Source organism: Vombatus ursinus, unplaced genomic scaffold, assembly GCF_900497805.2.
Source record: "Vombatus ursinus unplaced genomic scaffold, bare-nosed wombat genome assembly UNPS02014810.1, whole genome shotgun sequence".
In the NCBI taxonomy this organism is placed as follows: domain Eukaryota; kingdom Metazoa; phylum Chordata; class Mammalia; order Diprotodontia; family Vombatidae; genus Vombatus; species Vombatus ursinus.
Genome location: NW_020954588.1, coordinates 48,459,791 through 48,476,196, shown reverse-complemented (window position 1 = coordinate 48,476,196; position 16,406 = coordinate 48,459,791). Strand labels below are relative to the sequence as shown.

General features: G+C 47.2%; 1 protein-coding gene and 1 long non-coding RNA gene across 2 annotated transcripts; one reads left to right on the top strand and one right to left on the bottom strand.

Annotated features, from left to right (window-relative positions):
• Nucleotides 1-699: 699 nt before the first annotated feature.
• Nucleotides 700-11,077, top strand: AHSG (alpha 2-HS glycoprotein). Its single transcript, XM_027876154.1, has 7 exons — nt 700-975; nt 3,568-3,678; nt 4,414-4,498; nt 5,188-5,351; nt 7,583-7,684; nt 8,566-8,646; nt 10,341-11,077. The coding sequence occupies exons 1-7, from the start codon at nt 763-765 to the stop codon at nt 10,611-10,613; spliced, it is 1,029 nt and encodes a 342-aa protein (XP_027731955.1). The 5' UTR covers nt 700-762; the 3' UTR covers nt 10,614-11,077.
• Nucleotides 11,078-14,250: 3,173 nt separating this feature from the next.
• Nucleotides 14,251-15,319, bottom strand: LOC114052959. Its single transcript, XR_003570332.1, has 2 exons — nt 15,211-15,319; nt 14,251-14,604 (listed from the first exon to the last, which is right to left on the bottom strand). It is a non-coding gene; the product is annotated as an uncharacterized LOC114052959 (long non-coding RNA).
• Nucleotides 15,320-16,406: the final 1,087 nt, after the last annotated feature.

The window sequence follows — 16,406 nt, the reverse complement described above, 5'->3', positions numbered from 1 at the left end:
GGTGTTGCTTGAACCAGAGTGAAATGACATTGGGAAATGATTAACAAAAGAAAAAAAATACATTAAAACACAAATAAGTTTAAAATGTGGTTTTTGAGCCAGTAGACTGCTGTAGGAATCTGCTTCTATTTGAGTTTGATCTCACTGCTCTGCAGATATCATTACCCTCATTTTACCCCAGAGAGCACCGAGGCTCAAAATGCTGAGTGACTTGTACCCGTGGACACCTGACTACCAAGTGTTGGGGACAATGTCTGAACTCTAGTCCCTCCTGACTCAGCCCTGGGTCCTTACAACCACACCTGCTGCCTCTCAGTGACAGAGCCTACGATTGGTGACTGCTAGGCAATCCCAGATCCTTATCCATCCTGTGCTAGACGCCCCCCTTCCCCAGGATGACTGTCACTTTCCTCTGCTACCAAACACACCGGTGGGGGCTTGGCCTCGCTGGCCTGTTTGCCATGCTGAATTTTTGCTTTGTGCTGAAGTCATCCCATTGGGAGCAGACTTTGGAGCATCTCGTCTCCCACCCCCCACCCCTGGGGACGTTGACTTTGGCAGAATCCATCGGGCATCTGACAACGTGCTGACCCTGTTTGCTTTTCCATTTCTGCTGTTTGCAGGGGTTTCTTGGAACCAGAGCAGCCAGCCCTTATGCAATGCCTCTAGCCCCTCCAATGTATAAATGAGCAGGAGCTTCGGCTCTCATCCACCTTTCCAGTGATAGACCTGAGGGGGCCAGCGTCTGTCCTGGACCGAGCCATGAGGTCCTTGGTAGCTTTCATCTGCTTAGCTCAGCTTCTGAGCTATGCTCCTGCCAGATCTCCTCTTCCTTCCCCAGTGAGGGACCCAAACTGTGATGACCCAGACGTAGAACAGGCTGCCTTGGCGGCCGTGCAGTATGTCAACAGCAACCACAGGCATGGATACAAGTACACTCTGAATCAGATTGACAAAGTGAGAGTGTACCAGAGGGTAAGTGACCCATGCCCTAGGGGCCTGGGTGGGGGGGCTGCTCTGGGTACTATGGGGTAAGTGACCCATGCCCTGAGTGGGGGGCTACTCTGGTTGGAGAGCAAGCAGAACTGGACTGGGAGTCAGAGGCTTGGGTTGGAATTCTGACTACCATTTACAAGAGCTGGACAGCATTGTGGCCAGATCTGCCTTGCCATTTTCATCCTTTTCCAAATGGGGCAAGTTTATCCATGTCTTTCTCTTTGCGCACGGGTCCCACACAGGAAGTGTTGGATCATAGAAAGCACATTAGATCAGAAGACAGGACTCCTTAAGTGCCTACTACTGTGCTTGCTTTGGGGGATGCAGCACTCTGGTCTCAAGGATCTGACATTCCGTCAGGGACACAAGGGACAGAAGGCTGCTTTTAAATGATTAACTGAAGGCAACAGACCATGGGAAGAATAATCAATCGGAAAGAGAATTGGGATGGAATTTAGGAGACAGGTTCTTGTCTCCAGAGCATCCCTGTCCAGCAAACCATTTATTCTATCTCTGCCCCAGGTTTCTGAGGCGTGTGTAGGCCAAAAATTAGACAATGAACCAAAGATGGTGCTTTGTAAAGGGAAGGTTGTATTCACCTGGAGTTTGGTCTTTGCTGGTGACATCTACAAATCAACGTCCGGGCCATGACTCTCGGTGATTGGCTAAATTCTGGGGCAAGGCTGGAGCCAGCCTTATGGGCTCCCAAGATTGTCATGTGAATCACAGGGTCACAGCACTGGAAAGACCTCAGCCTGCCTTCCTGGGCAGCGTGGTAGGGCTCTCAGGCAGGGCTTCAATTTTCAGTGTGAGCATTTACTCCTGGGAAATCAGCTACAAATAAGGGCTTGATTTATGGTTTGGTTGATTATCTAAACTTAAGAAAGTATTGTAGAAAATGTTAATAATGCAAATTAAATTGAAAAGCCCATCTTGTCTTTTTTGTTTTTTCTCAGAGAGCTGGTTGTTAAATACCAGCATACTCCTGGCTAATTTGCTCTATTCTGAGGCATAAGAAGCTTGTGCAACAAAACCACTCTCTGAGTTGGAAAGGCAAAATTGCTCAAAATTTTGTTAAAAGATAAGTCAAGTCATCTGATATTGATCAGTTAATTGGGCTTTGAGACATAGTGTTTGTTTGGGTCTGTTGTCCACTTTGGAAGAGGGCTTCCTATCTGAGTGAGGGTCATTGACTCAAAAAACCTCAATTTAAAGATTGCCAAAGGCAGGACCTTACCCTTGGTCCCAGGGGGAAGGGGATGGAGAAGGGATACACAGGTGCCTTGCAAGAAACAGGTCTGCCCTCATGGAATTTATAATCTGGCAGGATTGCTGAATTCAGAGATGTTAGGGATCTTACAACTTCCAGAATGCAGCCCCACTCATTTTACTGATGATGCCCAGAGAGAGGTAACTTACTTAAGGTCCCTGCCTGCCACTGCAGAAATTATAGGAAGCTGAGATTCTGACTCCAAACTGAATGTCTAGAATTGTGATTCCCCTCTCCCAACATCCTATGCTGCTTCTAAAAGATAGACATACCAAAATCATGAGATTTAGAGAAGGAGGGGATTTTGCAGGTAATCTCTCATACACACACACAAATACACATTATACATGAAGAAAGTGAGGCCCACACAAGAAGCTGAATGACTTTCCCAAGGTAACACGTGTATCTAGCAAATATCTGGACCCAGTACTCTATGAACTCTGCTACAAGGGCTTTAGGTAGTTAATTTGCTTGTGGGCTATAAGGAGAGGAAATTCAAAAAGGCAGGAAATAGAGATAAACATGTGAAGACCATTGGATGCTTAGGAAGAAAGCGAAGACGGAGAGAAAGGGAGAAGGAAGGAGGAAGAGGCAAGAGGAAGAAAGAAGACAAAGGGAGACCATTCTACTCTCACCCTTTCTGGCCCTCATGTCATTGTTTACTTCGAGTTTTTAATCTGTAATACACCCTTATAACTGTAACATGACCCTTCAGTGAGTCATCAAGTATCCTGTCCCAGGCACCAAGGATGCCAGGACCAAAAGATGAAACCACCCCTTGAGTTTACATTCTATAGGGAAGACAACACAGGCCTTTGAGCATATGCAAAGTAAATACAAGGTAATTCCAGTAGTTGGGGGATGGGATGAGGGAAGGCAGGGTTAAGGGGGGCCTTGTGGGAGGCAGCATTTAAATGGAGCTTTGAAGGAAGTGAGTGGGGGCAGTGTGGCAGGCATGGCGGACAGCCGGTTCCAAGGGATGGAGATAGAAGCCGTCACGTGGGAGGCCCAGCAAAACAGCCTTTGGGACCAGAGTGCAGAGAGCAGGAGGGTCATGATAACAAGACTGAAAAGAGAGATCGGAGACAGGTTGGAAAGGCCTTGGCAGATTAAAAACTCATTTTGATCCTCGCCAAGAGCGCTCAGAATGAGAAATGGAAAGTTTCCCTTTTTGAGGTTCATTTTTCGAGACCACATTCCTCTCTTTCTCAGAGACACTATGTAGTCCCTGCCTGACCAGGCAGGTAATGTTGGGGCAGTGCCTGGTCGTGCCTCTTCATCCTCACTGGTTCCTCCCGCAGAGGCCCGCGGGCGAAGTGTATTCAATGGAGATTGACTTGTTGGAAACCACCTGCCATGTGCTGGACCCAACCCCACTGGAAAACTGCACTGTGAGACAGCTGATAGAACACGTGAGTTTCTGACTTCCTTCACCAGTGTTTGTGGAAGGTGGGAAGGCAGAGAGGAGCTCGTTCATTGCCCCCTGGGAAATTTGGGCTCAGTCTCCATTCTTTTTTACCTGAATGTCCATTTTGAGACACTCACTTCCAGGTGCCCCCATCACTCCAGACCTGGCTTCAGGGTGAGGCAGTTTCAGAGGTTTTCCAAGCTTCCCATCAGTGTTTGCAAGGTCCAGTTACCTAGGCAGCATTTTTCTAGGTTCTCATTTCAATAATGGGGGGGCACCAGGCCACCAGAAGTAAATATTGGATCTTGTTCCTCTTTCTATATCTCTTTTCTCCTCCCTCTTCCTGCCCCCAAATTGTTTTCTTCTTTCACCTTCTTGTCCTTCTCCCCCTCCTTCCTCTCTTTCTTTTCTTCTTTTTCCTCCACTTCTTCTGTTTCTTTTTTCTTTTTCTGTTTCTTCTTCTCATTTTTCTTCTCCTCCCTCTCTTTCTTCTTCTTCTTCCTCCTCCTCCTCCTCCCTCCCTCCTTCCTTCCTTCCTTCCTTCCTTCCTTCCTTCCTTCCTTCCTTCCTTCCTTCCTTCCTTCCTTCCTTCCTTCCTTCCTTCCTTCCTTCTTTCCTTCCTTCTTTCCTTCCTTCTTTCTGAGAAAGATCCTTGGCCTCCCCCTAGCTTCTCTGCTTTTCTCCTTGAGAGAAGAGTTGAGTCACACATCATGGTGTGACTTGGCTTATCTTTCTCTAGGCTGTGGAAGGAGACTGTGATGTCAGTGTGCTGAAACTCGACAACCAGTTTGTGGTATTGAATGCCAAGTGTGAGTCCAGTCCAGGTATGGTTCTAGAGGCCAGTGATGGAGAATGAGGCCAGAAAATGTTTCTGGTAAAGTTGCTTTACTATTAATAAGTACAACCTCCCTGCCCCCTTTCTTAACTCTATAGAAAGGGTCCTGGGATGAGGTCTTTCCATACTTAGATTTCCAGGAGTTGGAGATTTTCAGATTTTGGCCAATTGTTTGGCAAGGATCCAAAGGCTGAATAACATTCATAAGAAGTGGGAGAAAGAAGAAATACCAAAGTCTAACAATAATTTTTCATTTTCAAAGGCTTTGAAAAATCTTTACATGATGCTAGTGGCTAGAATAAAACCACCATTTCTAACACCAGTTAGTGAAAAGCTGAAATGACATATAAAATCATGCAGGTGTCTCAGAATCTTAGAAGGAGATCTCAGGGACCATCAAATCCATTTCTCTCACTTACAGATGAGGAAACTGAGGCCCAGGGTCATGCAGCTTCATGTACAAGGCTCCGCTTGAACTGAGTCTTGAAGGGAGCTGAGGATGCTAAAGGAGGTGGAAGGAAGGGAGGAACCCAAGCATCTATAAGCTCGAACAAGGAGCACAGAAGATGACTGAAGCTCCTGGGGAGGTTCTTCACCATTTCAGAACTAACTGGCCAGTGTAGAAGAGGACAAAGGGATGGCCAGCCATGAAATGTAGTTTCTTCTCTTTTCTGATAGACTCAGCAGAGGATGTGCGCAAAGTCTGCCTGGACTGTGCCCTGCTGGCCCCCTTGAATGACACCAAGGTGCTCCACGCCGTTGATGCTGCTCTGGCTGCCTTCAATGCCCAGAACCACACCAGTTACTTCAAGCTGCTAGAGATCTCCAGGGCTCAGCTCGCGGTAAGACTCACTGGGTTCCAGCGTAGGCTTGGGCCGGGAACACAGGGATTGGCCAAACCTTGGTGAACACTGACACCTTTTGGTTCTGGTAATAGAGACATATTACCATATGCCTATAGTAATATCATAGTATATATAACATAGTATAATATAATGATGTAATGATACACAAATACAATGTTTATATATTCCACACATATATATTATACAAAGTTACATAAATAATAACTGCTATATTACAATATAGCAATATTATATAGTATACTACAGTGGACACTATTATATATAGGATGTCACTGCATGTATGCATGTTTATAGCAGATCTGGGGGGCTAGGGGAATGAAGAAGGGATGGGGGGTGACTCAGGTGGGAGCTGGCAGGGAGGTAGGGGCTCTAGTGAGAGAGAAAAAAGACTCCTGGTAGACAGAGAGCCACAAGGATCCGGGGCATCCAATGCAATCCAATCCAATAAACATTTATTAAGCACCTACTTTATGCCAAGTGCTGGGATAGGTGCCATGCTGAGCTGGGTACTGGAAGGTAACAAAAGGAGACAATCCTTCCCCTCAGGAAGGATACATTCTATGGGGGGGGGTCACAGAGACTGTTATTTGGGGAGTAAGGAGAGAGTCCCACCAACCCTAGGGATACTTCTGGTCAGATGTCTGATTACTTAGGCTGTGAGTCAATTTAGCCAAAGATCCTACATCAACCCCTTCGTTCAACAGAGGGGGAAACTGAGGCCCAGGGAGGTAAAAGTTACATGTGTAGCAAGTGTCCCAAGTGGGAGGTAGACTTAGGCCCTCTGACTTCAGAGCTGGGACTCTTGCCATTAGGTATTACTGCCTCCCCAATCTGCTTTCTTAAAGCGTGTGTGGGTCTGACTTAAATTGTCAGAGGTACTAGTGAGCAATATCTCCCAAGTATTTCTGTTATTTTATTAATAGAATTATTATTATGATGCCATTATAATGAATGATTGAATATTATAGGAAATATTTCCTTTTAGTAGATAAGCTTGGGACAGAAGCTAAGATTTCATTGATATAGGAGAACTCTTGGTGAGGAAACTCCTCCCCCAGTGCAGATAGCACTCATCTACCCGCCTCCAACTTCCCAGCCTTAGAAAGTTGCCTCTGCTATGGAGAAATTAAATGACTTGTCCAGGGTCACACAGAGCCATCTCTCTCTCTCTCTCTCTCTCTCTCTCTCTCTCTCTCTCTCTCTCTCTCTCCTTCTTCCTCTCTTTCTTTCACTTCCCTGCCCTTCCTTTCCCTCCTTTCTTCTCCTCTCCTCTCCTCTCTTCTCCTCTTCTCTTCTCTCTTCTCTCCTTTTCTCCCTCTCTCCCTTCCTTTTCTCTTTCTTCTCTCTCCCCCTCCCCTCTCTGTCTCTCTTTCTGTCTGTCTATCTATAATCTATCTTACGCACCCAGTTATTTATATATGCTCTTTCTCATTAGACTATAAGCTCCTTGGGGCAGGGACTGTGTTTTGCCTCTCTTTGTATCCTCAGTGCTTACCAGTGCCTGGCACACAGTAGGTGCTTAATCAATGCTTGTTGGGTGTCAGAGATAGGAGCTGAATCTGTCTTTGTTCTGCTCAGACTGGTTTTCTGCCAGTCTGCTGCACAGACAGGTCTGTGTTGCTTCTTCTTTATTATTTATATTGTTTGGTGTTAATAATAATACATTATTAATATTAATCATCCTGCTGCCATGATTCTTTAATTCTCTGTGAAACAACACTTTGGTGCCCATCGATATTTGTCTTCTCCCCATCACTGTTCCATAGCCTGGCACAGGTGGGTCTTGGGAGACGTGGGCCCAGGTCAGACTAGCTGACCTTGGGTGAATCACAGTTACCTCAATTCTTAAAAGGATGTGAGACTCAGGAATCTCTCCCCTCTTTATGAGTCTGTGAAATAAGGCAATGAAATGGCTTGTCAACAGGTACAGCCCAGAAAAAAGGAGGGAGCTGGTTTGAGACCCTTTTGCCAAGAATTGGGATGCCCTCCCAGATTCCCCGCTCTTACCTTTTCTACTTTGGTCCACTGTGCAGTGGAAAGAGTTCTGAGCTTGGAATTACTCTTCTGCTCTGGGCCTCAGTTTCCTTATCTGTGAAGTAGGAAGGATAACATTCACACTGCCCACCTCTCAAGGTCATTATGTGATTATGGAAGTTGTTGTGACAGGCTTCATGGGTGTTTTCACTTCTCTTTGTTGCTGTCTTCAGCCCCTCCATTCTTCCGTCTACGTGGAGTTTGTGGTTGTACCTACTGACTGTTCGCCAAAAGATGTGGCTGACCCAGCAGTCTGCAACTTGCTGGCAGACCAGGTAAAGAAAGTCCGGTGGGCCTGGCCTGGAGCCATGACCGGCCCTAGGCTCAGCCTGAGGTGTCATGGTGCCAGTGAAGTACTCCTGCCAGGCTTCACTACTTCTAGGAGCTGGGATGCTGCACTGGTTCCTGTTTCTTCTCCCATCCTTCCCCCAAATCATCCCCCAGCAGCCATCTTACTGATGACTCCCTTCCACTTTCCTAGGCTGGTTCTTAGAAAAGACCCTCAGCCACTGGATCCCAGGGTCCCAGGCTGGGAAGGGGCCTCTCCAGTGAGGGGAGTGGCACACTCAACTCACAGGCAGCCCAATCCACTTTGACGTTTTAGGGAGGATTCTCGTTCAGGTAGCAGCTTTTCTACTCTAAACATGGGAGCCCTCACTGCCTTTGAAGTAAGAGATCTCGGGCTTCTGGTATTTACTACTATATAGGAGCCCCTTTGGGCCTCAGCTTCCTCAACTCTAAAATGGGGGGTATGAACGGGCTGACCTCTGAGGTTCTTTCCACCTCTAGCTACCCCCTTTGTGACCCAGTGGCTTGCCACTTGAACCCTGGGCCTCGCTCTGCTTGCTCTGTTGGATAAGGAGGCTGGACCAGATATGGTCTCTTTCAGCTCGAGAGCTAAAATCCCAGAATGTTTCTGCTAAGCCCATCCAGCTGGGGGTCAGAGTTGAGCATCTCCATCCAGAGTACCCATGGTCCATGGGGACAAGAAAGAGTGAGACAGAAAAGAACAAAAGCATAGCTGATGTTGGCAAAATGGAAAAGACCACTTTGTGTCTCCATCTGGGTTTGAAATCGGGGAGGAGTCCCAGGGAGGCGGAAGGAGAGACCGGCTGTCTTTCACCACTGACATCCTTTCCCTTCTTTTGGAAAACAGTATGGTTTCTGCAAGGCAACACTGACTGAGAAAGTTGGTGGGGAAGATGTTGCAGCCTCCTGTACGGTCTTTGGAACCGCGGTACGGACTTTATCTTTATCCTCACTTGTAGCACGTTGAGTGTCACCTACATACTCTCCCAGCCATCCCTGGTAATGATGAGGATGTGGATTTTGTTAACTTCTCCCAAGGAGGATCTGGGAAATGGGCATGTGATGCAACACCTATCCATGTGCTCTTCTCCAGGCTGACCTGATGTGCGGAGCTCACTTACGCTGCTTTTCCTCGCACTAGGAACCCAGCTGGCCCAGATACAGACCCCTTTCTTTTGGTGTGGCTCTTAAGGGCTGACTTATTCTCTAGCCACAGGGTCACAGGCTTTCACATTTAAGAATCTTAGAGCGGGGTCTGTTGTTTTTGGAGAGAACAAGGAGAAATGACTTGCCCAGAGTCACATAGTGATTAAATGCCGGTGACCAGGATTCAAACTCAGGTCTTCCTGACTCCAGATCTAATGCTCTGTCCACAGGATCATGTAGCAGCCTCTGCTGGAATGTTAGTTTTAGTTTTTGGTGTCTAGAGCACGCAGAAGCTGAAGTGATTTGCCCAGCAAGGCCAGATCTGCCCGACTCTATCCATTATACCATACTGCCTCTCTCATGGGGTTACCATGAAGTTTAAATACAGTAAGGAGGATGCAGTAATCTGCACACCTCAACCCAGCTCCTGCGGCACTCGTGGTTGACCCATGAAGAAACCCCAGCTCTGGTGTTTCTTGACTCCCTCACAAAGTCAGGTGTCACTTAGGTACCCATTTCCCAGAGTTGTGCTTGGGGATTGAGGCTTTTGAGGCGACTCTGTTGTGTCAGGTCTCAGCTAACAGACATCAGAAGAGACCTTGGGCATCCCAGAAATGAGCTGTGATGAGGAGGCTGCCAGGGGGCATCCTTAGGTGATGATTCAGTGACAAGCAGTTACCTGGGAGCTAGGGATGATGGGCGCATTTATGTGCTACCAAATGAAACATCAAAGTCCAGCCAGCGCACCTCAGGAAACACATCTGTCTCTCTCTCAGTGACCCAATGTTGAGAAAGTGGAAAAAGGCTCTGGATCTGGGTTCAGATCTGCTCTGCTACTTGTGACTCTGGGTGACCACAAACAAGTCATTTCCTATCTCTGGGCCTCAGTTTCCTCCTCTATGAAATGGAGAGGGCCCCCATACCTCAGGGGGTTATTGAGAGCATCAATGCAGTGGGGTGTATAAAGCTCAAGAAACGCCCACCACAGTTACTATGGACCTGGGTTAGCCGAGGGCAGGGCGACAGACTGAGCTGGGACAGTGACCGGGAGGGGACAGGTCTGGCTCCATGCTTTGGGGCTGTAGGAATGATGAGGAGCTGCCGTGACTCAGACAGGAGGGGAAGGGGGTAACCTTGGCACTGAGGTTGGACCACAACTTGAACACCAATCAACGTGCATTTATTAAGCACCTGTGATGTGCTGGGCACTGGGCTAGATGCTGAGAATACAAAGACAAAATGGAAACTTTGCTTGCCCTGATTGGGGGAGGGGGGCTCACATTCTGTCCTCACTCTCCCATCAGCTGGGGAGAGCTGCCTGGCCATTCATTTTCTAGATGACCCAGGCTATCCGGCTTGTTTAGTCACTGGCATCAACATGTGAGGGTGAGGCAGGTAAGAGTCATCCTGGGTCCTGCCCCACATCTCCAATGGCCCTGACGACCAGCACAATCATCGTATGCTTTTGTTTTCCAGCCTGTGGTACCTGGACCCCAACCTGATGGAGTAGGACCCACCGTGGGACCCACTGTGGCTGCTGGACGACACCCTGTATTCCCTGCAAAACCCGTTTGGAGCCATTTGCCCCATCATGACCTCAGGCATTCCATTGTTGGGGTGGGCTCCTTTGAATCTGCCTCTGGGGAACATGGCCCTGCCCAAGGGTCTGGCCCTGTTATACCAGGTCCTGGGCCTGCTGCACCAGCAATCCCTCTATGTCCAGGAAGGCTCAGGCATTTCAAGATCTAACCTTGTTCCCGGCTCTGGAATTAAACCATTATCTGACAAGTGTTCCTATCTATACAACCTTAGCAGAGGGAGATAGGAAACAGGGCTGCCATTTTGTCAAAACTGGGGAATGGGGTGGGAGTTCAGGAAGGAAATGCCTTTCTTTGGTATTTCTCCTAGTTCAGGCTGTGGGGCATAGAAAAAAGGAATTCCTAAAATTCCCCCTCTTCCCCCTACCTTACAAGACAGAAGGGGAGGGAGGAAGAGTCACATTGGATGGACAATGCTACTGATTCCCACATTCTGACCAAGGATCCCGATGCCCTGCCTTAACACTCAACAGACACGAGATGGCAGTCACCGTATGCTCTGCCTTCTGGGTTGTTCTGTCACAGCAAAGAGAAACGTGATTTGAGAGGTGCTATTGCCAACCTTGTGGCTTCCTGTTAAGAAAACTACTTTAATAAACAAAGCTTCTACAAGGAGGGTCTTTGTTATTATTGCCGCATCCTCTGTCCAGGGCTATAATTGAGAGATCTCTCACCCAGGGCAAAAGTGGGAATGGAAGGGGGGCTCGTGTTGACAGCAAAGAGGAACAGAGGAACAATGGGGGACAGTATAGAGTGGGTGGCCTGTCCTCTACCTGTACCAGGGAAGGTGGACCTCAGGAGAGGGGAACCGCAGGGATGAGATATTAAAGAGAGGGTGGAGATGTTTGCAGTATGATCTGGGCTGAAAGAAGGCTGCAAGGTCCCAGTTGGGAAGGAAGCATGTATCCCCCTGCGATGTCAGAGTCCTGGGCCACCTCCCTGCTCACTCCACCTTAGTTACAGCTCTTTCTCTTTTCATGAGCTAATTTTCTTTTCAGTTATAATATCCCTAAACTAGAAACAAAAAGAAATTCAGGTCTAATCTTGAAAAGAGTTGGCTCCATGAGGTGGTAGAAGATGGCAGCTCTTGTCTATCTTAAGCTTTAAGGGGCCTCAGAGATCACAGAATCCCACCCCCTCATTTTACAGAGGGGTGTGTGGGGTACAGAGACCCTTATCAATGAATCGGTGACTCAGAGATATTAGCAAAAAGAAAATTTCATTTAGTAGCTTTCTCGAGAAAGGGCTCCCTCAAAACGCCACAAAACTGGTGCTGACTGAAGACAGCAGAGGTGTGTTCAGATCAACAGGTTATACAGGTCCTAGCACAATCCCCTTCCCCCCCCCCATCCTCAGGGCTCATTAATGCAAGCTCTGAAGGTACAATCTATTCATGGCAATCTACCCCAGCAACAAAGAACAAGGACACTTTTTACAACTTGCCTGGAGACAGGAAGTTGTCTTTTTCTTTTTAGAGTAAATAGTTTTAGAGAGTTTAGAGAGGGAGGAGGAGGTCTGATAAAGTTGAAAAGCATGTTTCTTTACAAGGTCAACCAGCTGCAAGTGTTTCAACAGAACAAGAAGCAATTAACTCCCTGAGGAGGCTTCATTCCTGAGAGATTCTCAGAGATCATCTCTCACAGGGGGAAACTGAGGCACAGGAAAGTTACAGTTACTTTCCCCAGATCACACAGAGTTCTGATAAGAGCTTGGGGTTCCACTTCAGCCCTTCTCTCTTGTAGGGGGAGTGGAAGAGCCAGCTCTCAGGGATCCAGGGCAACTGGGGCCAAGTTGTGAAGGGTTTTCCAAGTCCAGCTGAAGAGTTTGTATTTGACCTTAGAAGTAATAGGGACAGCAGCAGCTAGGTGGCACAATGGATAAAGCATGGGCCCTGAAGTCAGGAGGATCTGAGTTCAAACTCTGACTCAGGCACTTACTAGCTGTATGACCCTGGGCAAGTCACTTAAACCCGATGCCTCAAAAAACAAATAAGAGGGAGCCACTGGCTGTTATCTAGGGATGGGGTCAGATTTAAGCTTTAAAGTACCAATAGGGCACCTGGGTGGTGGCTGGTTTGTAGAGAAGAGACCAGAGGTGGGAAGACCAATTAGAAGGTCACTCCAATAGTCCAGGTGAGCAGTAATTCGGGCCTAAAGTGTGAGGGTCGTGGTCATGTGAGTGAAGAGAAGTTATCATGTGCCAGCACATAAATCCTGGGCCTTCTGTTGACCTTGTGGCCCATGGTGGAGATCATGAAGGGAGGTAATAATGGTAAGTGGCAGAGCCAGTCCAACTGGTCACTGTGCTATGCACAAATCTGGGAGTTAAACTGCTTCTTTGCCCTGGGCACCCCCTTTAATAGTCCAGATTGGACAGGAGCCTACCACAGCTAGAGAGGGTTTAGACGCATTGAGCTTTGTATACTGTAAGTACTTAATAAATGCTTATTCATTCACTGAAGAGTGGCTTCAGGAATTGAGGGCTGTTGGACTAGATTCTTCCTGGGTTCCCTCTGGATTTAAATCCCACGAGTCTCCTACTGGGGCCAAATTACCAGGAGCCTGAAACGAGCCCAGTACCTAGCTGAGTTCCAACCTAAATTGGATCACCCAGGTTGTCTCAAGGGCCCAACGTGCAGCCCTCCCTGGCTCCCCAGGTTCAAACTCTTTCCCTTCCTGCCTCTGTGCCTCACCCTGCTGGGAATCAATGAAAACCCCAGTAATAGCTGGCATTTATCCAGCACTTTACAAAAGTGCCAGGTTCATCAAAAAGATTTGCAAAAGCACTTTCCATACATTATCTCGTTTGAACTTCCTCACAACAGCCCGGGAGCTCGGTGCTGTTGTTGAGGTTTAGAGTTGGGGGAGCTGGTTCAGGTGTGAAAGAATTCACTCAGACCTTCTCTGTAACCATTGGGAGCTTTATTTCGCCAAAGCGCACGGGCCTGAGGCTAGCCTGGAGCTAAACAAAGGCCCTGATATAGGAAAGGATCCAGACTCATATAGACAGAAAGCTATACAGCCTGTAGGATAATGGTATATTTTTAGGAAAATGGTTGTCAAGATGAGGAAAAATTGTCATGACACAGGATGAGGAAGATGGATGACAGAATATGGGACGCAGGATAAGGGAGGCAAAGGAAATTCTTTTGGTGCAAGTTGTATGGCATTTCAAGATAGGGGAAAGAGACTCTAGGATGCCCTCAAGTTCAGGAGAGGCCTCACAAGGTGCTGGAAAAACAACCCTTAATTAAAATTTGTTTCTTTAAAAAGCTTTTAGCTTTTAGGGCACTGTATGTCTTCTGCTTCACTATTATTACACCCATTTTACAGAGAAAGATACTGAGTCACAGAGCTATTGACTCCCAGCAGTATCTGGTCCAAACTTTCCACAACAGGGTTTATGAGTGGTCATACAGCCTCTCACGGAAGAGGCCATCCCATGAGGAGGACAAACCCATTGCCACCCCGAGCAGCCATTTCATTTTTCAAGGGTTCTGATAATTAAGATTTTTTTTCCTGACATTGCATCTAAATCTGACTCTCCATTTTCCTGGTTCTTGTTTGTTAGATTGGGAAACTTAGTTTGACAGCAGCTAAGTGCCTTTCCCCAGGTCACAGACAAGTAGCAGAGGCAAGATTTGAACCCAGGCCCTGTGACTCCTATTCAGCACTCTCATTATTGTAGCATGCTGCTTCCTGCTGCTCTTCCCTAGGTTAAAACTGAGTAGCATCCTGTAACCTCCAACATCTGGGCCTCTTTGTTTAACAAAGAAAAGGGACAAGAAATTGACTTTTTATTAATTCATCCATTCATGGAGGATTTATTCAGTAGCTAATATGTGCCACACATTGTACTGGGGAGACAAGACAAAGATGAATCATTCTTTGATTTCAAAGAGTTTAAGTTCTGTGGCAGGGATGGGGGTGGGGAGGAGAACACATGTCCACATCAATGTTTAGTGAGCCCGTGGTGCGAGCCCAGATCAAATGTGGGAGACGCCAGGAGATCCTGTCTCCTGGAAACAGATCTCCAACATCGCTCCTGGGAGCATTCTGAAGGTAGAGGTGATGGGAGGGTGGATTCCAAGCATGTGGGATGGCAGTCCATGCGTAAGGTTAGGATCAGAGCCAGAGTCAGAGCTGTAATTAGAGTCAGGATTAGGATTAGGATTAGGGTTAAAGCAAAATGGAATGTTGTGGGTGAGGAGCTTCCAGAAGACCTGGCTGACCGGAATAGAGTCCATGAAGGGGACTAAGGTGTATAAAGTACAGCAAGGTAGACTAGAGCCAGACTGGGAAGAAATTTAGAGACTGCATTTTGTCCAAGAGGCAATAGGGAGCCAGCACCGCTTCTTGAGTGAGGGCGTGATCTGGTCTGACTTGGGCTTTAAGAATATTGCTTTGTCAGCTGGTCGGAGGAATGGAAGATGGGATTGAGGGGAGGTTGGAGAAAAAGGATGAGGTTACTGCAATTGTCCAGGTGAGGGCTGTCTGTGAGTAGGGATGGAGTCAGGGGCTTGCAGGATCCTAGATTTGGAGTCAGAAGGCATCTCAGTCTACTTCCCCCACCTATTTTACAGTGGAGGAAACTGAGGCTTTTAAGTTAAGTGGCTTGTTCAACATCACCCAAATGATCTTGGCAGAACTGAGATTGTTGTAAGACTTGGGGACTGATAGTAGAGGGAATGGGGAGTAGGGAGAGGAAGAGGGAAGAGTTGAAGATGCCCCCAAGGGCCTAGTCCTCACCTGAAAGCCCTGACCTACTTAAGTGTTGAAAGCCCAGGCCATGCTTGGGTGTCCAGGACCTTTCAGCATTCGCGGTGTGGACATGCCAATCAATCACGTTCTCCAGATGTGTACATCTGTTCTTCACTCTGGCCATGCTCTTGGCCAAATATGACTTTGGGGCATATGTGGTGACCAATGGGGAATGGAACAGCCCTCCATGAATGGATCATGACCTTGCTGAAATTCTGGCCATGAATAAAACAAATAATGCTGGAGACCCAGATTAGCCCTCCCGTTCACTGGCCTTTGGCTCTCTGAGGCCAGAAAGCCTTGCCTGGGCAGGATCGAAGCTGAGTGGGTGGGTGTCTATTGGTTTTTCTCAGATGGTTAATGAATAATAACATGTTTGTGTGATGATTTAGCTTGAGGACATCAAACAAGCCTGATGCCAAATGGACTAACTGGAGACAGGGTATGGAGGGGAACTGCCCCTGGACTGGAGCCCATCATGCCCTATGTGACCCTGGGCAAGTCACCACCCTTTCTGGGCCTCCACTAAGATCTGTTCTGTGGGGGGGGCGGGGGAGGAAGGTGGAAAAAGAACAAAGTGAAAAGCGCACAGCGGAGAACAAAGGAAGACTTACAAGGAAACAAAGAAAAGATGTACACTCTGAACACAATGCGTAGTATTTATTATATAGGCTTTCTGGAAATGGAAATTTATTGCTATATATTTTGAATCCTCTTTTACGCTCTGCTGTGCACATGGCAATGCTTTTTTTTCTTTTCCTATTTTGTATTTAAGTTTTCATATTTAAGTTTATAATGTGTTTCTTTTCTTTTCTTCTTGTGTACGTAAGTTTTTATATTTATGTTTAAAATAAATTAAGAAAAAAAAAAGATTTCTTCTAGGGCTAAGTCTAGGATCTGATGACAGGAAATCTTCTCAGGGCGTGGCCATATCATAGTTTATCTGACGGCTTACTTCCATAGCAGAAACTGGCCCTTTCAATCATAGCCAATGGTTTTCCCTTAAATCAATCACGACCTCTCCCCTTGGCTACCGCATTAGCCTTCTCACTGGCCTCCCTGCCTGCAGTCTCCTTTCTAATCCCTTTTCCATGTAGCTGCCGAATTAATACTCCTAAAATACAAATTTGATCATGTCACGTTTCTACTTAAGAAGGTCTAGGCTCCCTATGCCCTCTAGGACA

Coding starts and splice junctions, on each gene's coding strand:
- AHSG (XM_027876154.1), top strand. CDS start 763: ATGAGGTCCTTGGTAGCTTTCATCTGCTTAGCTCAGCTTCTGAGCTAT. Junction 7,685..8,565: donor GCAACTTGCTGGCAGACCAG/GTAAAGAAAGTC, acceptor TTTGGAAAACAG/TATGGTTTCTGCAAGGCAAC. Junction 8,647..10,340: donor GTACGGTCTTTGGAACCGCG/GTACGGACTTTA, acceptor TTTGTTTTCCAG/CCTGTGGTACCTGGACCCCA.